Source organism: Macaca nemestrina, chromosome 4, assembly GCF_043159975.1.
Source record: "Macaca nemestrina isolate mMacNem1 chromosome 4, mMacNem.hap1, whole genome shotgun sequence".
Lineage (NCBI taxonomy): Eukaryota > Metazoa > Chordata > Mammalia > Primates > Cercopithecidae > Macaca > Macaca nemestrina.
Genome location: NC_092128.1, coordinates 117672320 through 117696316, shown reverse-complemented (window position 1 = coordinate 117696316; position 23997 = coordinate 117672320). Strand labels below are relative to the sequence as shown.

General features: G+C 48.4%; 1 protein-coding gene across 11 annotated transcripts in view; it reads left to right on the top strand.

Annotated features, from left to right (window-relative positions):
• The window catches only part of LOC105492346 (tensin 3), a 308210-nt gene that overhangs the window by 181242 nt on the left and 102971 nt on the right, over positions 1–23997 (top strand). For all 11 annotated transcript variants that reach the window (XM_011759351.2, XM_011759360.2, XM_071095157.1 and 8 more), the window contains 3 exons: positions 5676–5805; positions 6131–6196; positions 9683–9787. In XM_011759351.2, coding sequence (XP_011757653.2) covers positions 5676–5805; positions 6131–6196; positions 9683–9787 — 301 coding nt within the window. The remainder of the gene's footprint in view (positions 1–5675; positions 5806–6130; positions 6197–9682; positions 9788–23997) is intronic.

Sequence of the window (23997 nt, the reverse complement as noted above, 5' to 3'; positions counted from 1 at the left end):
CTTCCTTCAGTTTTGCCCTGTGACTACTTGACGTGCTCTGCTGCAGGTTCACCGAGCAAACCTTAAGTTGAGAAGGCTCCAGTGGGGGAAGAAGTTACAGGGCCTTTTCTGTGTAAAGTTCAGATATGCAGGTGGTTTTATTTCTTTTGGCAACAGTCATGGCTTGCAGAGGATCCTAAGGAGCAGAAAGCACGTGCATAGATTTACACCCTGAAGACTGCAGATGTCTGGCGCTCTCAGTCTGGGTGTTTTCTGAGGCTGTCTGTGTACTTTTGAAGGCGGAAAGTGGCTTCCCAGGCGGGCTAGCCATCCTTCATCCTTCTCCTTCGAAAGGCCTCTTGTCCTCTTTGAGATTTCCCCTCCGTGGTTCTGGTGTCTCCCTTGCCTGCAGGCACATGTGCCTGGCTTTCCTCATGAGGGCCTCTGCACTGGGACTTACTGGCAAAGATTACAGCGCTCAAGTTCACAGAGAAGGAAGGGCCAGAGTCAAGTCTAACTGCGGGAAGTGACTTGGGAAAACAGAGCCCCACTTGCCACTCCCTGGACTCAGTTTCTAGCAGATGGAGCTGCTGCAGGCAGCAGCAAACCTGACTTTGACCTGCCGTCTGCCTTCGCCTCGACACAGCCAGCCCATCCCTGCTCGGCCCTTCCCAGCTGCACACCTGACCCGTCCCGTCTTTGCAATGTGCCTTTTGCAAAAGGTCAGATTCTTAAGCCTACTCTTTTCAAAAGGGCAGAACCTCAAGAGGTTTAGTAAATATGGCGTTGTCAGGCAGTGCCATGGGGAGGGCAGCCGAGGCATTATGTAACCCTGCTCAGGAATTCACGCGGGCAGCGGGCCCATCAGGAGTCTGGCAGGGCTCCAGGGGCCTGATCCGGCTTGCTGCCTCCCTGGTCTTGTCTCTCAGGTCCGGGGCTTGTAAACACATGCTTTGTCTTGCTGCCCCTGCTCGGGCAAATCCACGGCCACTTGAATTTTGTGTTCATGGTTCCTGGCTCTAGAACCTCGCTCCAGTGACCCGACTTGTAAACAAAGGTGTTGCCTGCTCAAGAAGTTTTCACAAACAAATAGTGCTGTTGCTGGTTGTTTCTTAGTGAGGGCACTTACATAAGGCCAGGGAAAAATGAAAGTGTTCTCCTGAGACTCTGCCCCAGGAGAGGTTTCTACAGATCTCTGCTGGACGCATCACAGCATTATTTTGTGATTGTCTTTTCCCTCTCCCTTTTAGACGGGGCTGTGTCTTAATCCATGCGGTCATCTCAGTGTAGTGGACTTGGTTGTGTTTTCATTTGCAACCAATATTTACCCACCTTTCAATTGCTTTAGGTCATGAATTACAGTATTGTGAACATCTGAAATCATTTTCGGCTCCAAGTGAAGAAATCATGGTTAGTGTTGGCCCTGCCTGACCTAAGTCTTTGACCTATGAGGCTTAGCTATCTAACTTTTTACCCTCCAAATATGTGGTTGTAGCTCATTCTCTGAGCTCACAGATTCCTTGAGGCCTGCGTAGAGAGTTGCCTGGGCCACCAGCAGAGCATTGAGTAAGAATGTTACTTTTTTCTGTTAGGGATGCTTTGAGGGTTTTGCTCCTTTGCTTAGTAAATTTAGGGGAAGCAGATCTGAATAGGAGCTGCCTGACAACGGCTGGCATTGTGGGAGGATAGGAACTTGAGGGCTGCCTTCTGAATTGGGGGCTGGCATTCCTGGGGCTGATACCTTAAGCCTTGACTCTCTTGGTCCAAGGTGCTTTTTCTCTTGTTGTTGAAGAGTTTGAAATAAAAATACACTTCTGTGGCCTGAAGTTAAGCAAGTCATCAGCTGTCTTTAAACACTGGATTGATGGATAACTTCTTTGAGAATTCCATGTGTCTGCCTTCGACTTGGTGTACTTCAGGAGCAAATGACGTCAAGGCAGGGCTCCGTTCCTGGTCACCAGCAACTTGTCCAGTTCAGTCAAGGTCATAGGCATATTTTTACACCACTATTAGAAAATAAATGTTGGCTGTGGTTTCTGAATTGCCTCATCAAACTAAAAGCAAGGGTGCTTGCAGGCCTTCCCATTGAGATCATCATTCACCCCATGTGTTTTTGCATACCAAGTGCTCTCTCTCTAGAAGCTTATGCCCTTTAAATAATATATTTGTATAAATATAGTATAACATTGTTGGACTTACAAATTATATTAATATGTAGTGCTAATTTAATCTTTATAACAACATAGCCAGGTCAATATCATAATTCTCATTTTGCGGTCAGAGAATGTAAAGTCTAAAGAGGCAGCAACTTTCTCAAGATCTGAGTGCTCCCAGCGATTTGTGATGTCAGTATCACACCCAAGTACTTTTGTGGTTGGCTCTACGAAAGCATAGTGACAGGCCATGCGCAGCCTTTGTTGCAGTGCTTGCTATTTCTCATTTCATTTTTCTATACTGCAGAATTGTGACTGCACATCTTTGAATTGTTATTTTAAGTGCAGATATTCTAAAATCTGAAGGCAAAGGATCAACGTATTCTAGAAACACTCTGGGGAGACCCAGGTAAATAAAATTAAAGCCCGAGGGATGAAGGGAAAATTATAGACTTGAATCACTCTAATCTTTACGAAGTGTTTGCATTACTTTTATATCTTAAAGGGAGGCATTTGGGGGCTCTCATACCAAGTGTCATGTTGATTGTTCTTTCTGTTATGTGTTGCAAGCGTAATTCTGATCTCTTGCCATTGGTCTTAAAAAGATTTGTTGATGTGGATAATGCATAATTATTGCACACTATGGAGGGCTCCTGGTTGGTGAGTGGATTTTGTCTCGAGATCTGACCTGCTGTGTTGATGGTGGTTGCTGGGAGCTCTGAGGTAGGGAAAATCCTGTAGTTTTCCGTGTCTTTCAGAAGAAGCTGGAGTCAGTTCATGACTTGGTCTGGAGGACTGGAGGGGGTGGTTTTTACCTCCCTTAATCAAGGGGAAAGAGGTTTAATATGAAACAGGGAGTGTGTATCATGAGGCCGTTAGGATCTCAAGCTAGCAAACAAAGTTAGCCTTAAAATACTCAGAAAAACCTCTGAAGGGAGGACCACGTGATTTCAGGCAGCAGTTGTTCCCTGCCAGTGGGATAGACCACTCTTTCTTTCACTGCGGAGCCTTAGGAGTATTTGAAAGCTTGTGCTATGAAAAATAGGAGAATCATGTGGGGCCTGCAGAGGAACCTGTTTGGGACAGGCCGATTCCCATCTCCTGCCCCTCTGTACCTCCTGGGCGCCGTGGCCTGCTTTCTCCTCCCTTCTGGTATGTGGAGGGAGCTGGGAATGCTGCAGGAGGAGCAGTGTGTTTGTGTGTAGCTGCTGTGAGGAGCATTGGGGGAACCTGGGGGAGCATCCTGGATTCCTGGAGAGGGAGGGCGGGACCTGGCCTGGAAGGAGGCCCTGTGCTGGGTGGAGTGGTATTGACGGGAGGGGCACCGTGAGCTGCGGTTGGGGATATTCCACTGTGCCTCTTATGCGGCCCGGCCTGGAGCCCACAGCTCCCTCCGTTTTCACCCGGGACACTCCCCGCCTGCCGGGACTGAGCGCACAGCTGCCTCCTGAGGAGGTTCCTGCCCCCTGCGGGCAGACATTGGCGCCCATGGCAGCACAGGCTGCTTTAACTGCGTGAGCCACCAGCTGACATCGTGTTGTTGTTTTTATTTTTTTAAATCTCTGGTTCCCTTAAATATTTATAAAATTTGAGAGCAAGACTGGCTTGAATTGGGGCTTCTCTTTTCCTTTCCCCTTCCCTAACCACTTTTCACTCCCCATTTGTAAGGCACCCAGTGGGAAGAAGGCAGATAGGGAGAGATGGGTGCTGTCATCCCTAGCAATGGGTGCGCATGTGTGGATTTACCCCTGGTCAGAAGGACCTCCCTCTGGGGATCTCTATAGTATGCTCCAGGTTGAAGCATTTGATGGGTGGTCAGTGTAGTGAGTGTGGGGTGTGGGGAGCTCAGAGGAGGGGCCCAGATACTCTCAGAACATCCTGAAAGGATCCCTACAAGGACAGCCTTTGATTGAGTCTTGCTGAGAAATCAGTCTCAGACAGAGGTGGTAGATTTGTGGCCAATGTGCCATTGGCTGTTGGAAAGCAAATTGAGGCAACATTTCTTCACAATTCCAGTTCTCTAGTTACAAATGCCCTGGTTCCTGGGCCCCTGGAGGCGAGGCCTGGGTCTGAGCCCCATGTTTACAGCACCCCTGGCCAGCGCCAGGCCGTGCAAGGGAGCCCCAGTCGTGTTTGTCAACAGGGAACATCCTTCCACAGTCTTAATTATATTTTTTGGTTTATTTATCCATCCCTGTCCTTGCAGATAGCACAAAGGTAAATATCTTCTGGTTCTGCCTGGAGTCACAGCTCCCTGCCTCCTGGGCTGGGCTTCTGGGCTTTTTGTTCCTCTGGTGGACGTTTGTCTGCTTAGGGAAGACAGAGCCCTCCCTGCCGCGTTCTCCTGCATGCTGATCCGGATCATACCTGCTGTGGTGGCTTGTCATTTACTGTTGTGAGGCATGTGATATTGTAAAGCCATCTTTCTCCAAGAAAAATCTCTCTTATGGGAACGTGTCTGTCTCTGGTAGTCACTACCCCACAGCCTGGTGGTGGGGGAGGTGCCCACCTGTGCACGGTTTGGTCTGAGAGCAGAATCCAGCCTGTCCAGGGCCTTCGACCCTCTGGGGATTTGGGAAAGTGCCACTACCTGGTGGTCCTGCCCCTGTTCTGTGAGTGAGGGGTGTCTCTGCCCTGCAGCTCCCCCGTCTGTGGCCTGAGAACCCTCCCAGTGATGCCAGTGCTGTGCACGGTCACAAGAAGCAGGTGGTCCCCAGTTATAAAGGCAGGTCAGGACACGCAGCCTTCTGCTCTGCCCACCGTTCCCCACATGCCAAGCATCTGCAAGGAAGGGCTCTACCCTTTGGCTCATTGGCACAACCATTTAGGATGCTTGAGCTGCACCCTGGGGACCTCGTGAACCCCAGCTTGAGTTCAAATCACATCAGGGTGATTCTGAACACTTGTCTCACACGACCCCCAACAGGACCTCTGGACAGCCAGTGATGGGAAGCTAAATGCCAACACCGTCTCTGTCTCCCTCTCTCCCTTCCTCTTCCTTTGTGTCTCTGTCTCTAAATTACAGCATGCACATAGTCATTTAGCATAGTACACACAGTAATGACCGGCTGCTTCTTTTTGGAAAACAAAAAGCTTTAAGTTGCAACATGGAGCGCTGAGATCAAAGAAAAGCTATCACAATCAGTTGTTAAAGTCTCGAAAAAAAGAGACCACGGAATTTCATTTTTCAGATGTGTTCCAAAACAGAGCACATTCTCGTGGTCTGAAAGGGTTTAGGTGTGGCCTCTCTGAGGACTAGCAATGGTGGTGTTCAGGCTGTGGTTCCACAGGAGCAGCACAGGGAACACATTGAAGCCTCCAGGGGAGCCCCGCACCCAGCAGCGGCAGTGTGGTGCCTCTGCCTGCAGCCCAGCTGTCTGCAGGCGCCTGTGCCCAGGGCTGGAGTTCCACTCCAAAGCGTGAACTCCCAGCCAGAGTCCAGAGGGGAGGCCCTGCTGTGCCGGCCTCCGCAGAGTGTGTTCCTTGCTGGGAACGTGTGTCCCCGCTGCAGCTGCTTTGTTTTGTTTTTTCTCTCTAACCCAGGTGAAATGCTACCACAAGAAATACCGCTCGGCCACCCGTGACGTCATTTTCCGCCTGCAGTTTCACACTGGGGCTGTGCAGGGCTACGGGCTGGTGTTTGGGAAGGAGGATCTGGACAATGCCAGCAAAGGTGAGGCACGGAGCTGGCGGCGCTGTGCTTGTGGGCAGCTGTGGTTGAACCTCCTTGGTTGATTCTTTCACTATCCTCTCTACCCCCCTTTCCAAAATTCAGCCTACTGACAAAATTGTTCCCAAATTAGGAGAAAGTGATCATTGATCTCTGGGGGAAAAAATTATGGATAACCAATGATACTGCCTATACTTTCTGTATCATGGGCCATCTTTATTGCAGATTTGGGAGTGGTGCTGTACTGGTTGGAATAAAGGACAAAGTCAATCCATACTTTTCTGGTTAATCATCTCCACAAATGTGTTAAAATACATTGTTTTTTCAGATGACCGTTTTCCTGACTATGGGAAGGTTGAATTAGTCTTCTCTGCCACGCCTGAGAAGATTCAAGGTGGGTAGCTTGGTGGAACACCGGGAGGTCCTTGTTGACACAGATGGAAGGTGCATGATGGCTATGCTGGGGCTACAGTACTAGTCTCCGACCTTTGCACATATTTGGAGACTTCTGTTATTAATTTTATTTAAATATAGGATATTGAATAGTGGAACAAGAAGGCCCACTTGTGTCAGTAAGCCCCAGAAGCGGTGTGACTTGCCCACAGCCACTCAGCCAGGAGAGCCTCGGGCGTGACTGGCCATTCTTGCAGGAGTAAGGTGGTATTGCGTTGTGGTTTTAATTTGCATTTCCCTGGTGGTTAGTGATGTTTAGCATTTTTTCATATGTTTGTTGGCTATTTGTATATGTTTTGAAAAATGTCTGTTCATATCATTTGCCCACTTTTTGATGGGATTATTTGTTTTTTTTTCCTTGAGGATTTGTTCGAGTTCCTTGTAGATTTTGGATATTAGTGCTTTGTCAGGTGCATAGTTTGCAAATATTCTCTGTCACTCCGTGGGTTCTGTTTACTCTGATGATTATTTCTTTTGTGGTACAGAAGCTTTTTAGTTTAATTAGGTCCCATTTACTTATTTTTGTTCTATTGCATTTGCTTTTGAGGTCTTAGTCATGAATTATTTGCCTAGGCAAATGTCCAAAAGAGTTTTTCAACTATGTGGTCTTCTAAACTTTTTATGGTTTCAGGTCTTAGATTTAAATCTGGGATCCATCTTGAGTTGATTTTTATAATATAAGGTGAGAAATGGGGATCCAGTCTTACTCTTCTACATGTGGCTAGCCAGTTTTCCCAGCACCATTTGTTAAATAGGGTATTCTTTCCCCAGTTTATGTTTTTGTATGCTTTGTTGAAGATCAATCCGTTGTAGTCAGTTGTATTTCTGGATTCTCTCTTCTGTTCCATTGATCTGTGTGTCTACTTTTATACCATGATGTTTTGGTAACTATAGCCTTATAGTATAGTTTGAATTCCAATAATGTGATGCCTTCAGATTTTTTTATGTTTTTTTTTTTAGGATTGGTTTGGCCATTTGGGCCTCTTTTTGGTTCCATATGAATTTTAGGATTTTTTTTTTCTAATTTTGTGAAAAATGATATTAGTATTTTGATAGGAATTGCATTGAATCTGTAGATTGCTTTGGACAGTATGGTCATTTTCAGTATATTGATTCTTCCAATCCATGAGCATGGGATGTGTTTCCATTTGCTAGTGTCATTTCTGATTTCTTTCAGCAGTGTTTTGTAGTTCTCCTTGAATAGATGTTTCACCTTTTGATTAAGTATATTTCTAGTTTTTTTTTTTTTTTTTCAGCTGTTGTAAAAAGAATTGAGTTCTTAATTTCATTGTCAGTTTGGTCATTGTTGGTGTATAGCAGTGCTACTGATATGTGTACATTGATTTTGAAACCTCATACTTTACTGAATTTGTTTATCAAATCTAGAAGTCTTTTGGAGGAGTCTTTAGTATTTTCTAGGTATACGATCATATCATTGGCAAATAGCAACAGTTTTAATTCTTCTTTTCCAATTTGGGTACTCTTTATTTCTTTCTCTTAGCTGAGTGCTCTGGCAGTGCTGTTCCAGTACTATGTTGAATAGAAGTGGTGAAAATGGGCATCTTTGTCTTGTTCCACTTCTCAAGGGGAATGCTTTCAACCTTTCCCCATTCAGCATAACATAAGCTGTGGGTTTGTCATACGTGGCTTTTATTATTTCAAGGTAAGTCCCTTCTACGCCTAGTTTGTTGAGTGTTTTTATCATAAAGTGATGCTAGATTTTATCGAATGCCTTTTTTGTATCTACTGAAATGACATATGGTTTTTGTTTTAATTTCTGTTTATGTGGTGCATCACATTTATTGACTTCTATATGTTCTAAATCATCCCTGCTTTCCTGGGATGAAATCCACTTGATCATGGTGTATTACCTTTTTAATGTGCTGTTAGATTCAGTTAGCTAATATTTGTTGAAGATTTTGCATCTATGTTCATCAGGGATGTTGGTCTGTGGTTTTCTTTTTTGTTGTTGTTGTATTATTTCCTGGCTTTGGTATCAGGGTGATACTGGCTTCATAGAATGAGTTAGTTAGGGATGATTCCTCTTTCTCAGTCTTTTGAAATTGTTCAGTAGGATTGGCACCAGTTCTTTGAATGGATGGTAGAATTCAGCTGTGAATCCATCTGGCCCTGGGCTCTTTTTTATTGGCATTAAAAAACATTATTGATTCATTTTCACTGCTTGTTATTAGTCTGTTCAGGGTTTCTATTTCTTCCTGATTTAATCGAGGAGGGTTGTCTGTGTCTAGGAATTGACCACTAGTCTCTCAATTTTCTAGTTTATATACATAAAGGTGCTCATAATAGTCTTGAATGATCTTTCATGCTGGTTGTAATCTTTCCAGTTTCATTTCTAATTGAATTTATTGAATCTTCTCTCTTCTTGGTTAATCTAGCTAATGGTCTATCAGTTTTGTTTATCTTTTCAAAAAACCAGCTTTTTGTTTCATTGATCTTTTGTATTTTGTTTCAATTTCATTTAGTTCTGCACTGATTTTTGTTTTTTTATTTTCTTCTACTAGCTTTGAGTTTCGTTTATTCTTGCTTCTCTAGTTCCTTGAGGCTTGACATTAGGTTGTCAATATGTGATCTTTCAGACTTTTTGATGTAGGCATTTAATGCTATAAACTTTCCTCTTAGCACTGGCTTTGCTGTATCCCAGAGGTTTTGGTAACTTGTGTCACTATTATCATTCGTTTCAAGGAATTTTTAAATTTCCATCATGATTTCATCATTGTCCCCAAAGTAACCAGCATTTTAAAAAGAGAATTAGAAGTACAGTAGGCTGCCAATATTATATGCAAAACAAATTTATTCCCTAAAAAATATATTTCAAAAGAAACCAGTCCCTTTATCATCAAGGTGAATTGTCCAGATCCATCACCAAGATCCACATGCATGGGAGTTTTGTTTCCCTTTTTAATAGCTGTGGAAATATTCATGCTTTTTCTGTGTTCATTGTCATCGATTTAGGCAAAAACCTTTAAATAACATGGCTTGTGTGTTAAAAATCCCCTTGGTATTCTTAGAAAGACTTGAAGGGAGGAGTGTGGATCTAGGAGCCTGGAGCCTGAATTCAAATCTGTGGGCTCTGAGGCTCAGAGACAGCTTACCGGGCCTCTGTGTCCTCATCAGTGAGGTGGTCGGAAGACTCCTGTTTTGCAGACGTGTCCAAGCCTGGTACACAGTGGACGAAAGAGCAGTGCTGACTTCCCCCTTCCCCCTAGTGGTTTTAACTACGGTTCTATTTGTGGAAAACCCTCCACATTCTCTGATTAGTGTCGTGGCTCCTGGCGGGAGGGTGGAGAATGGAGAGGCTTCTCTCTCCTGCTCAAGTCAGGCTGCTCACCTGCCCTTGTGGTGGAGTCAGGTGGACGGAGGTGATGGGTTTCACTAGGACTAATGTTGCTGCCTGTGCCCTGTGCAGGGTCCGAACACTTGTACAACGACCACGGCGTGATTGTGGACTACAACACGGCAGACCCACTGATACGCTGGGACTCGTACGAGAACCTCAGTGCAGACGGAGAAGGTGCGTGTGGTCATCTTGTGTGCAGTTATGGAGGAGAAGGGCACAGGGAAGACAGCCCATTCAAAGATCTGAAGTATTTTGCAGTCCGCTCAGAAGAGGAAAATCCCTCTCTTTTCTCAGAGATCCAGAATCACACCTTTGTGTGACACAGTTGTGAGTTTTGAGGGTCTTCATGAGAATAAGGCATGGTGAGTTTGGGTCAGGGCTTTTTGTGAAGCTGTAATGGGTGGATGAGCTGTCAGTGAAGTTATATCCAGGAGCTTCTTGGCCTGAACTTGTATGTATGTGTATGTATAATGCCAGGGACCGTTCCCCCTTCTTCCCCTCCCTTCCTGTTTGCATGTGGGGATGCCAAGCGCTGACCACAGCCAAACTAGCTACTGTTGTACGGCCCCACATGCAACAGACATCTTGTTTTAATTTCTGTTTGCTTGTTGGTCTAGTGTTCCTGATTTATGACTGTATCATTTAAATCTCGTTTTCACGAGACAATCTCATCCAAACATGTCCTATGTTCACTTGTGGAATATGCACATTGGGTCACAGCTAGAAGCGTGAAGGAGGAAAGGAAGGAAGAGGCAGCTGTGTGCTGGAATCTCCGCAAGACACAACTGGAGGCTGATTTCAAAGGAGGGGAATTGAGGCTTTTCCTGGCACGTCATGCTGATCTCTTGTCTTTTTCAACCACTGACTGAGAATCAGACTTGCTTTGGGAAAGAAATTAAAACACTTTTTGTTAGATTAATTACATCCAGATGTGAAATAGCTAAAAGCAAGTGTTGTGGAAAGAACCGCAGTAGCGCCCCATCTTTGTGGGTCACGGAGCTTCCCATGACTCCAGGAAGGTGGTGTCTGTGGTCAGTGAGAGAGGACACCAATTGTGTGTCCCAGGGCAGCACACGGCTCCTCTCTGTTCTTCTGGGGAGAAGCTTGCTCCTTCATAGGCCTTGTGGGATGGAATTTCAACTCAAGGAATTGTTGCAACCCAAATACACCTGTACCAGAGGTCAAGACCCACAGATGGATTATTGATGGTAAGGGCATTAAAACACAGATGAAATCTGGGGCTAGTGGGCAAGTTGTTGTGGACAGGGAGAGCCTGGCTCTGGCCTCTAAAGTAAACAGAGTGTTCTTTGCTGGTGTGAATTATTCAACACATCAGTCCTTCCAGATAACCAGCACATTAAAAGAAATATAGCTGAAAACTCTTGGAAAACGATACATTGTCTCTCAAAAGATCACAGTACACACTGGAATCTTAAAGCCATGAGATTTATCAAACAACAGTTATTAAACTTTTGATCACAGAGCTCTTTTTCCAGTTAGTCTCTTCCCATCTGCGTAGCTATATTCTGTCCATCACACGGTGATGTTTTCCACTGGAGGAGAGAAGGGTAAAGCGGTGGTTGGTGAAGTGTGTAAATAATCAGTGCAAGGCAAGATGGGGAAGGGGGCTAATTTGGAGAGCTGGGTGGGGACTCTGAGGACAGCTGACTCAGCATCCTAAATTCCATACTGAGGCGAGTGGATTTGACTAGAGAGGTCCCTTGCTGCATGGGAGCCAGCGAGCAGGGCTCTATTGTGAGGCGATGAATCAGCGACTGTGCCGAGTCTCCTGGAGACCAGGAAGCAAGTTGTGAAAAGGACATTCTCGTGATGCTGGGAGGTTCCTTGCTTGCCGAGGGAGGGGTGAGCCTGGAGGGTTATTGACCATGAGGGAGGCAGGGGTTCTAAAACACCGGTGGGTGGTCTCTGTGCTGATGCTGCAAGCGGGGAGCAGTGAAGTCCGGTGGACAGTGTGGAGGAGCCCCAGCTCCTGTGAGGAACGTGCTCTGGAGGGCAGCTCTGTGCTTAGCCCCTCCATGGGTGCCCCGCTCTTGTCCCCAAACTGGCTCCCAGTTGAGCCTGTGACCTGCCTGCAGGGCAGGCTTTATCCTTCCCATGTCACAACCAGGGAACTGAAAGCTGGGCGCCTGCGGCCACGTCACTCACAGGTGATAAAGGACCCATGTTGATTTTATGTAGAAAACATATAGACAGAAAATCAGTTGCGTGTTCACCACCCTTTAGGGGTTACATGAAACTTTACAGAGAATCTGTGGAAGTATGTATGTGAGCGTGTGTGTATAGATCCTTACATTACGTTGTGGAGGACTTGCCGTTATCACTGGGTGAAATAGACAGAATTCAGTCTTAAACACTCTCAACCACCGCAGTGTCTCCTGAAGATGCAGAGGGAGATACTTCTTTACTTCCAGGCCCTCTCAGCCCATTCACGCTGCCTTAACAGATGACCGTAACCTGGGTGTCTTAAGCAACAAACATGTATTTCTCCTACTTTGAGAAGCTGGGAAGTCCAAGATCAGGCAGCCAGCCTGGCGGATTCTGGTGAGGGCTGTCATCTGGTTGCCGACTCCTGCCCTCTTGTGTCTCCACGTGTTGGTGAGGAGAAGGAGCTCCTTGGGGCCTCCTTTCTGAGAACATCGATCCCACTTATGGGGGCTCCATCCTCATGCTCTGAGCACCGTCCAGAGGTCCTGCCTCCTAATACCATCACACTGGGGATTAAGTTTTGTCGTATGAATCTTAGAGGACACAAATATTCAGTCCGTAGCAGATACTCAATGCGTGTTTCTTGAATGAATGATTAGAGAAGCAATTTGAACTTTAAATATCTAAGGCCTTGACATGACAAATCACAACTCCCATTGGTGTATTTTTCATTCAGCATCTTCTGAGCCAGTGGTGTGAGCAGGTGGGAGACTGCTGTGGACTGTGTGGTTGGAGGTGCTGGAGCCATGCAGGTGATGGTCTGGGCATCCACTTGGGATTCTGTCGCCAAGAGTTGGGTCTAGGGGCGAGTAGAGAAGGTCTGGCGTTGCCATGCAAAGGTTGGAGCCAATTGGGAGTGGGTGCACAGGAATCCTGGAAAGAAACTGAGAAAGAACAGGGCAGAGTGGGGAGGATACCTGGGAGACCGTGGTTCCCAGACAGGTGGGCGAGGAGTCAGATAGGGCGCCAAGGCAGCCAGGTGCACTTTGCAGCCAGATTCACGGCTTTCCTGTGCAGTAAGTGGAGTGGGTCAGAAAGTTCATGCTTCTACACTTTAAATCTTTGCTTCTCCACGGACTGACCTTGCTCCAAGGAAACAGGGCACTTAAGGGGCTGTTGAAGAATGAAGCATGTTGTATGAAAATCATCCTACCTGGCTGTCTCACGGGTTTTCCTGGGCCAGGGCTAGCCCTGCTCACTTGTTCTGTTGCTGCTGCTACTTCTGTTGCACATTTTTCAGGGTCCCCGGTGCTTGTCCCGAGTATCCAAAAGGTGGGCACTGCTCTGAACCCTTGGAATTGTGTCAGTTTTTTTTTTCCCACTGATAAATGATCTTTAAATCAACTTCAGGAAATTTGGGGGGAATAAAGGAATTTTTTGGGAGGCCATGGAAGAGCTTATGGAGTCAAAAGCAGAGCCATCCAGCTGGTGGAGGTTTTGAAAGGGACAGTGCCACTGAAAGCTGTTCTGTGGTCTGGGCGGCCACCCCCAGGGACCCTTTGCAGGGACCAGCACTAGGATAACAGGCTCCAGCGCTCAGCCCCGCGTCGCTCTACTTACGTTCATATTCCTGGAAAACAGACACTGCATGGCATTGCTTGGGTCGTGGGCTGAGCTAGGGCTGGGTGGGCAGAGCATCACACCCAGGCTGCACGCATGGAGGGAAGAAGGCCAGTTTCCCAGGGGAAAATGCAAGCGTCATCCCCGAGGAAGAGGAGATGGGTACGGAGCCCGGACAGTGACAGGTGCCCACTTCAGGGACACAGACGCTTCTGTTGGCTCCCTAAGGGGTCAGCAGCTGAGAGCTTGGAGTCAGTGCTCATTGTCATGAGACAGTGGCTATGTCTGCCCAGCAGACATCAAGAGGATCAGTTACAGAAGAGGAGTGGAAGGGGTTCTGGGGTTCATGTTCTCTGAGGGCTTCCAGGCTTCATAAAACAGCAGAGACCCCCTTTATGGGCAGAGTCATGCTCAGACTCCTCATGGATATAGTGGATGAGAGTGCAGCCTCCTCCCAGCGCCTGGTTCATCCCTTGCAGCCTCAATGATATCTGAAGCCCATGAGCACCCCCAGGGAGGTGGAGGGACAGGGGAGGACTCAGAGTGAGCTCAGGACTGTTACCCGGATGCTTAGCCCAGAACCCACCACACAGAATCTGAGTCCTCTCCCAAAACCGGATCTCAGCAACCTTCTCTTGAACCACTGCCTGAGCATTCCTGAGAATTCCAGCTCCTGAGTTACAGACAAGCACAGAGCCTTTCCTCAGATCTGCATCCTCTCCTCCTGAATCCCCTCCATCCCCACGTGCTGTCTGGCGTGTCTGGGGTACCTGATTCAGTGGAGTGAGTTTAATGCTTCTCTTTCTTTATTATACATACATTTAAGCTTGTATCAATATTTTTTTGAAGATGTAAATTATCAAAAAGAAAGAAAGAATAATTACCCCCATCTTACCATCTAGAGATGAAGCACTCGTCACTGGTGTATTTTCGGCATGATTTCTAAGTACCATGTCATTTCTCTTAATAAGATCAGTCTGTGCATTGTTTTATAGCCTGAGTTTTTCACTTAACCCACCTCCTTGAGCATCTGTGCACATCTTTAAACTTTTCTTCCCGTGTCCTTCTCACTGAGCACGCTGGATTCCTTAGAGGGGCTTCCCAAGTGCATTTGATCTTATTGCTGCACTCCTGCAGGGTTTCCAAGTTCTCCTGCGAGACACGAGGCTGCCACCACCACCTCTGCCACCAAAGCTCTGCAGAATCCCCAGGCTTGGGTCCTTTTGAGAAGGTGTTCCCCAGAAAGAGTAGTCACCTTTGGATAGAAAACTCATCCTTGCTGAATTTCCCTCCTCTTTTCCACTCTGCAGCCCTCCTCAGCCCCTCTTTGGCGTGGAGGCCGGTCTGCTGCATTGGTGAGCTCTTACTCCAGGCAGGCTTCGCTCTTCCCTGCGGTCAGCAGTGCCTGGCTCAGGTCCCCGGACTGGACACCGCCTGGCGAGTGGAAGGCGGAGTCCCAGCCGCATTCCCACTGGGGCTTTAGTCTTCCAAGCTGTCCAATGCTTTGAGGAGTTAAGGTTTGGCAGCCTCTGAAACATTCTCTTTTAGCTGGGAAAATGATGTATTGCGGCACTCTCTTTTCCACCCCCGCCTCTGCCTTTTCTATCCCCGCCCTTGCCTGGTTAAAAAACCCAAAAAATGTTGACTTAAGCCACATTTTTCTCTAGAAGTGGTTGCTGTCCTGGAATGGAGCCCTCCGCAGCTGCCTTCAGTCTGGGCCTGCATTAGGGGAGTGCCTGCTTTGATGTGTGAGCGCACATTCTGCTTCTATGCTCAGAAAGGAGCCAGCCTTGAATCCTTTCCAGTGTGGGCAAACGATTACAAATGCCCTGTCTTCAGCACAGAGAAGAGCACGTGGTCCTGGTCTCCCCGTGGGTCTGTGGTCCTGGCAGGTGGTGGCCGCGGGGGATGGTGGTCGTGTCAGCGTTCCCTGGAGTGGTTGCTGTCCCCGAGGGGGGGGAAGAATGTCTCGCGGTACACAGTGTGCCAGCCTGCCGGAAGCCTCACTATGGTATCTTAATCCTCGAGAGAGCCTGTGAGCCCATTTTAGAGATAAAGAGAGCAGATCCAATGAGAAATCAAAAGCTAGGAACCGGCCAGGGACCCTGGTAGCCTTCTGGCGTTGTACATTGTCAGCGATGGCAGCTGTGGCTCAGAGTGTGTCCTGTGCTCGAGACCGTGCAGGACAGGGCTCATACCCTTGACTTTCCTCTTTGAGACTCAGTGAGACTGGGCTGAGTCTCACCAAGTGCCCCACCTCTTCGTCACACAAGAGGGCTGTGGGTGGCGGGATTTCTTACCCTAGTGGGATGCACCTGCCCTTTCAGGATCAGACTTGCTCTGATGGTCTAAGGGAATGCCCACAGCAGCATATGTGTCCCTGGATTTGTAATGTCACCACCAAGAACGCAGTGTGTAGACAGATCCCATTACTCCCTCCTCTCCATGGCTCAAAGAGATGAAAAATGCCCTCACTTCCTTTTTCTCCCCACCATTGGGCCTCAGCCCTTCCAGACAGGATTCTCCCCACAGCACTCTTCAGGGAGGCTCTGCAAAGCCCTGGACCCCCATGTTGCTGAGCCCCATGGAGAACATCTCATTTTCCTCGCTGGACGTCTCTGGAGCATCCGTGTCAGTGGCCACACTCCCCATCGGGACACTTGTTCTCATAAACCACATTCTCTTTCACTTTTCCAGTCTGTAAAGTGGCCTGTTTTAATTGGATGACTCTAAAGATACCTCCCTCCAACTCTGAGATTTTTGTTACTGTTCACACCATTTGTCATATTCATGCATCTCATATTTTCTTGGGAATTCCCATGGTTCTGATGCTGGGGTGGGTGCAGGAAGAAACAGAGCAGACTCTTTAATTGGGAAGACACAGATATACATCAATTGTTGCCACAGGGTGCACCATGTACCATAATTGGAGTATACCAGGAATTAGGAAAGAATTGAAGAGAATCAACTACTTTGCCTGTGCAATCCAGGGAGATTTCATGAAGAGGACAGCCCTTGCAGGTAGGGAATGCAGACAGAGTATGCCTAGCCCTGGGTATGGGGCATAGGTGAGCAGGACATATTCACAAGGTGGAAGTGTATTCCGCCTGGCTGGTGTGCAGGAGGAAGTAACAGGTGCTATGTGTGATGGATCGTGAGATCGGGGAACCTCAGCTTCCTTTCCTGAGCCTGGCTCCTTTGCTGGGTGACAGTGAGGATCCCAGGAGCCACATGACTGGAGGATACAGAAAGATAACAAAGGGACTGGAGGACGCCCTGGAGGAGGCAGAGTCTGGAGAGGAAGGAGAGTAGAGAATGGGCTTCTGGACTCCCCAGCTAAGAACTGACGGAGGCCTGGACTTGGGTGTGGCTCTGGTGAAGGAGAGTAGGGGCTTTCAGGTATTTAGGAGACAGATGAGTAAGACTCTACAACAGATTTAGAGGAAGGGTTGAGCAGCAGGGAAGCTTCAGGAATGGCTGAGGGTTGGACATGAAGGCCAGCTCTGTCACTCTTGTCCTTGGTTTCTTGCCTTGACCTACGACTTTTTGAGTGCAGCTCAAACGATGCTGCGTTTTCATCTGTGTCTTGCAAGAGTGTGCAGGATGAGGGCCATGGCATTGCCAGGCCTGGGCTTTGCCACTTTAAGTGGATACCTTGATGAACATTTCCAGAGTCCAGGCTTTGGGGTTCCCATGGGGCTGCTTGAGGGAGCAGACTGAGGAGATTCACATTTGTCTACAACCTTCGCAATCAGACAGTTCTGAAGTGGCCATACCGTGTTCTCAGAAAGCTGTTCCGAGTTCCAGGAACAGGCTACTGTGAGGACGTGTTGGCTCAGGAAGCGCTGGCCGCAGTGTGCAGAGCTGGCCGAGAAGTGCCAGATCAGGCTGAGACCAATCAAGTGTTGCCACTTTGAAAATGGATTTGAAAACTTTCCTCCCCAGACGCTGTTGGGTTTTAAGATTTGGAAAAGTGAAGTAAGCTTTGACAACTTAGTGGAGGAGGGGGCCGATGGCACCTGACAGATCCTTCAGTCCTGGCTCTGCTCTTTGCTGAGTGCTTAGGTACACACGGTGCCTTGTGTCTGCAGCCTGGGTTCTTGTTGGCCAGATGGGGTGCTGCCCCCTAACATCCAGAGCTGCTCCAGGGCGCTTTGCATGGTGTTCAGCCACCCTGTGAGATTTGACTCTCCACCAGGCAGAAGAATATTTCTTTAGGTCTTGCCCCCAAACCAGGCTTTTCTAAGCATTGCTTGTTTAGATAGCTCCAGTGAAAAGCAGCTCTCATCAGGCAACTGAAGTTGTTTGAGACAGAAACGGGCCAGATGGGCCTGTAGTCCTGTTCTGAGCCTGAGATTTCCTCCCTCTGCATCCTTTGTTTATGAATTGAGGCTGCAAGCCTCCAACCCACAAACACCAAAGGACCTCCTTGCAGGCGTGATCACAGACCAAACAGCAAGTCCTCCTGAATGTCACCTGAGAGAGTGGCCTGGGGGCGCCGGCTTCCTCCTGTCTGAAGTGTGAGAAGCCTACCCTTTGTTACAACCAGGATCAAGTTGTGTGGGGGTTACTTTCAAAAAATTGATGCACTCCATCAGAAGAGTGAGGGTGGCATTGGGGGCAGTGAAAAGAGTTGTTCCAGGCCCTGAGCCACCATCTCATTAAGTGCTCATTACTTTTCAAATCTGACAGGAATCAGAGGAATTGGCTCAAGTTGTATATTGTCCTGTCAAGTTTGCAGAAATCAGCCCACAAGAGTGGCCTTAAGAGTTAAGTAGTGTCACCCCCTGGGACAGTGAAAGAGGTGCTGAGAGTTGGCTGGATTCGTCCTGGGTCCTCAGGGTCCTTCCAACCCCCAGTCAGCACATAAACCTTGGGCCTCCTCTGCTTCCTGGAAGGAAGGGTACACCCAATATCCCACTGGACGAGGTGTCCTGTGCATGCAGACAGGGGTCTAGAAGGTGGACGGTTTGTTTGTATTACTGCAGTTACTGTGTCTTCTTCTTCTTTTTTTTTTTTTTTCTTTCTTTGAGAGGGAGTCTCACTCTGTCACCCAGTCTGGAGTACAGCGGCCCAATCTTGGCTCACTGCAACCTCCACCTCCCGGGTTCAAGCAGTTCTCCCTGCCTCAGCCTCCCGAGTAGCTGGGACTACAGGTGCCTGCACCATGCCCAGCTAATTTTTCTATTTTTAGTAGAGATGGAGTTTTCACTATGTTGGCCAGGCTGGTCTTGATCTCCTGACCTGAGGTGATCTGCCCACCTGGGCCTCCCAAAGTGTTGGGATTACAGGTGTGAGCCACCGTGCCTGGCCTACTGTGTCTTCTTAGAGTCCAGTGGAGCTGTGCTTCTTAATCTTTTTTCACTTTCCTCTGCTATTTGTGGTCAGTATCTCCACCGCTCTTTGGTGACCCTGCCCACTTAACCAACATGCATGCAATGATTCATGCCCCTGCCCTGCATTCCTTCCCCAAAGCTGCAGATCTTTGGACTCTAATTCCCACCTATGGGGACTACAACCTTGACTGTTCTTCTGCCGGCGGATTCCCTGAGACGTGAATCTGGAAGAGGGCTCCATCCCTACAGTCTCCCTGGGACCCTGAGCACCAAGCTTCCCACACCCAGCGTGAGCAGCAGTGTGTGTGTAGACCCTGGTGTAGTGAGGGTTTGGTCCTTATTCTTCTTACAAGGCCCTTGCTGCCACTCCTTTCCAAGTCACATCTCAGTCAAGCCCCTCTTCCCAGATGTGGTCTTCTGCCCATCTCCTGGTGTGAGTAGGGAGCCTGAATGGCACTCAGTCAAACCTGCTGAGTTTTCATCTGTGTCTTCCTTGGGCAGAACCTTTCTCTCCATTGCCTGAAAGAGGCAGGGCTGCAACTTCATTTTGCCTCTCTGTAAGAGCCTGCAATTGCACTTGTGCCAAGTCAGGGAAAGAGAGCACCTGCTGACTTTAAGTATTTGATAAACAGAACCAAAATGTGAGAGAGAACGAGGCTGGGACTGAAGAAAAGCAGAGTCTCTTCCTCACATGCACACCCTTCTGTGTGCCTGGCCCACAGGGTCATCCTCATCATCTTCCTCAACCCTTGGCTGGAAGAATTGGACTTGTGTGTGCTCTGGCTCTTCTCTTTCAGGCTTAAAGGAATGTCTGGGGAGGCCTTTTAGATTACACATGCAAGACTGTCTCATCTACTCCTTTCTTTGGAAAGTGCTGCAAGACAGCTGCCAGGGCTTCCTAGGGGAGGGAAAGGTTATGGATGACTTAGGGGGAAAGGGAGGTGTTCATACAAAAGGGGCAACTGGGACAATCTCTTTGACTTGGGTCCTTTGTCCTTATGGGGACAGGGACCCTTACACGGAGGTGCACCCTCATGGCCTGCGTCTCTGGCCCCATTCAGCCATCTGGGCTAGGAGACCACCATCCACATGCATGCTCCCTTTAAGCAAATGATTCTCCTGCCTTTTATGGCGATGTTCTTGGTACTGGCATTGACCTTACGAGTAACAACACTCTTGGGGTCAGCAACTTTCAAACTCCATGCCTGTGGCCCCAGGATTCCAAGTTGGTTGTTAAGGAGCAGCCCCAGCCTCTCTCCATCCACTTCTGCCAGAACCCTCCACAGCCCCAGTCCCATCTTGATCTTTTTCTGTTTTTCATGTTTGGTTTCTGCATAAAGATTTGTTTGAAGATCAAGTTCTGCTATTGAAAGTTGGGCACCCTGGCCCTATACGGTTAATTCTGGGACTTTAGATAGTTAAAATTGTGTTTAAATGTTGACAAACAAGATACTTGATGTTAAACACGCATTCAGTTGCATGTAAATTGTCTCTTATTCTCTCTGTAGGTCCAAGGACAGAGGGGATGCCGTTGTTGTATTCTGTTACTGTTATCGAAGATGCCGTGGGGCGCAGGGCATGTGAGGTAGAAGGTATAGGTGTCAGAGACGAGTGGGTGTGTTCCCCACATAAATTTTTTAACATAGCACAGATTGCAGGGGATATTTTATGTAAAACATCCACCTATTTCTTGAAAAACAGGGTTGATATAATGGCAGCTTGTGCTTTTATGTAAGAAAAGCAAGCTTTAAGGGATCTTCAGACGTGCTCAGTTTATCTTGCTGATAGGAGCAATCTGACCTACTTTGTGGATGAAAGCTGGTTTCCACAGCACTCCTTTCCCCCTGTGGACACTGTGCTGGACTGGGATGCACGCCAGGCTGAGCAAAGCTGAGACCGCCTGGCTTGTTGCCTCAGCACAGCCATATACCTAGAGCCTTGCTCTCCGCTGGGGAGACCTGGCATGGAGGTCCACGGACCAGGGTAGGAGACGGTGACCACTTTGCTGTGTGAGCCAGGGGTGTGATAAGAGCATGTCACAAAGAGGGGGCCAAAGTCAAGGCCTGTCGAGGGTGGACACCCAGTGACAGTTGCTCTGGCTGGAATTGGGAGCCCAGATTTAAATCCCTAGGACCCAAGAGACTGTTGCGAAGTGCAGGGAAAGTCATGGACCCCAGGAGCTGAGAAAACAGGTTTCTGTGGGCAGGAGGAGGGAGTCCCCAGCAAGTGTCCTGTGTGTGTCTTGCCTGTTGTGGATGTGGGGGGACCCCCTCCAGTGGATAGGGCCCAGGAGGAGTGTACAACTGTCCCCAGGAAGTTTTTTGCCACATACCAAGAGCCAGAGATGTGTTTAGTGTTTCTTTGCAAGTGCATAGTGATGATTTCTTAACAAGGAAAATACACCCTCTGGCATCGTGGTCTTTCAGACTTCACCATGGAAAGTTGAATTAATTTGGGATTCATGGTGGTGACAGTCTATGGAAAATTATACTATGAAAATTCAATAGTATTTATTTTTGTCAGTGTGAATGTGAGCTAATTTGTGACCTGGGATATATTCTTACTGAAATTAGGCCAAATGGTTAGAGCAATAGCAAGATTTGGTGTTGATTGATTGTGGGAATTATGCCAAGATCTCAGCAGCTGTCCTTTGGTGGCAGCTGTAGCCGTACATTGCCCCTGAACTCGTAGCAGTGAGTCCGGGATGCTGCTGGGCCCCTGATTAGGATGAGGCAGAAGGAAAAGCAGCAGGGGAGCCACTGAGTGATGGGCATTCTGGGTGCTTTCCCGAGGGTGGGCAGAGGCTGCGAGGAAACCATCTTTCTCGTAGTATTGGGGGTTCATTCTTTATTCCTGTACATGTAAGATATTGCTCTCTTGTTAATCGCTAAGTCCGAGGATTCGGGTAGGTCACCTGGGGAGTGAAGGCAGAGTGGTCAACCTCTGGGAAGCTCATCAAAGAGAACCAGAGGCCGCGTGTGCTTGCCAGGCAGGCTCTGTAGGACCCAGGATGCAGTTTCCATCCCCTCCCTGCCTCACTGAGCACGGGCAGTGCTGGGTGCTGCAGATACAGAGCTGAATTGGACGGCACAGCTCCGTGCAGAGGCCGGGACAGGGCTGGAATGGCTAATGGTTGTTGTTATCAGAGCTCACCCTTGCTGAGTCCTGCTCACGAGCCGCATAACCTTCCGAGCATGCAGCTTGCATTAACGTATTTAATCCTTACCACACTCGGAGGGGTCAGAGGGCTAGTTGGTGAAGCCAGGAGTGGGGACTTGGTCGCCGGCTGTGAATCTCCTTCTGCCGATGTGCCAAGCTCAGTGCAGGCAGGGACTGGATTCACAGAGGCAGGAGGCTGAGAGCACCATGAGTGTGTCCAAGGCAGGGTGCCCAGTGCAGGAGCCAAGATGCAGAGAAGGGTAGAGAGCCGACTAGGAGTGAGTTCACTGGCTGTGGCATCACTTGACCTGTGCAAGGCAGGTGAGGTTGTCTGCTGGGAGTGGACAACAGTCTGGGGAGTGGAGGTATTGAAAGCTGGGACAGCTTGGAGGAGCTTCCCCTGGAAACAGGTGGTTGCTGGGGTGGGCGGTGCTCAGTAATGTGTGGACGCCACACTGGTAGAGCTGCTTTCAGAGGCATGCACATCAGCAAGGGCATGGACATGGGCCACAGGTGAGGGAGACAGCAGGCCTTGTGGGTCTAGATGGGCTAGGAGAGGAAGTACCGTGGATCTGTGTTGCCCTTGATGTCTTAAATTTGGTGCTGGAGTTAAACATACATTGGCTTCCGACTCCACTGTGCTGAGGGAAGGACTGGATACATGCAGAGAAGAGCAGGAGCCAGGGAGCTGTAGAGGCTGCTAGAGAAAGGAGAGGCCTGGCTGCCACTCCTGAAAAGTTCAGGGCTTTCGAAGTTTGGAGGAAGTTGAGGGTATGTCATGAGAAATTCTAAAGTGAAACCAAAGAAAGTTCTCTAAAGTCCAAAGAGTCAAGGCGAGGGTCCCAATAAAATGTTGATGGTTTCCCAGGAGAAACCACAGAAATGCCTGTGATGAGAGTGTTTGAGCTGAGACCCAGGGAGGCATGGACGTGTGGGGGATGGGCTGGGAAGTGAGGGGCAGTGGCAGCCCACAGGGCTGGAGAACACTGTAGCCAGGGGTACCAGTTTCCAGAGAGAAATGAGTTTTGGGTGAAAGTGTTCTGAAGTGGAGTGCAGGAGGCACAGGCTGCCCCTTCCTGGCCTCTGGGCACACAGCTGCCCCTCCAGAGAGCCCCTGGAACGGGCCTGTCTGCCCAGGTGGACGGGGAGGGGACTGACATTGGAGAAGGGATTGCACAGACTCAGTGTAGTGGACAGGTAGGGATGTCAGCTCAGGAGGACGTGTCCTTGGAAAGAAAGTTCAGAAAGGAGCAAACGGTGGAGACAGTGGGGAGAAAGGGCGGTCAGGGGCTGGAGGGACCTCCATTTGTTGAAAGTTGGTGGTATCATGTTTTCAAATCAGAACTTTCTACCAGGAGCTATGCGAATTTAGATGTCACTTTCATGTGTCTCTCCTCATGAGGAGGAACTTCACGGGAGGCCCTGCACATCAGCTACTGACCTGCAGTCCAGGTAATGGCCTCCTCAGAAGCCATACCCTGATCTGTGTAGGTGGGCGGCTTTCTTTTGTCCTGGAACCCTGCACTAGAGGATGGTCTGATCACAGCGTTGGTTTCATTCCGGTAACCAGCGCACAGAAGAGAGTGTCTTCTCTCTCCTTGAATGTTGTATGCTGCAGACTCTGTTGCAGAAATCCCCTGTCTACCCGAGGTCAGAGCCTGCCTCTGTCCCCAGATGCTTTGCATTAAACCTGAGTGCACGTGGGAGCCTCAGGCTGGTTGCCCTTGCTAAATATGCCCTTGTTACCATGTGGTTTCTAGCCTGAGAATATTCTTATTTTTTATGTATTGAGATCAGATTCACGGCACATAAATTTACCATTCTAATCATTTTAAAGTATACAAGGCATTGATTTTTAGTACGTTCACAAGGTTGTGGAACTGTTGCCATTATCTAATTCCAGAACATCTTCATCACCCCAAAAGAAGCCCTGTACTCAATGAGCAGTCATTCCCAGTTCCTCCTTTCCTCAGCCCCTGGCAACCGTGAAGCTACTTTCCTTCTCTCTGTGTTTCCCTATTCCAGACGTCTCACTCCTTGGAGTCGTGCAATGAGTGGCCTTCTGTGATTCACTTCTTTCACTCAGCCTAAGTGTTCCAGCTT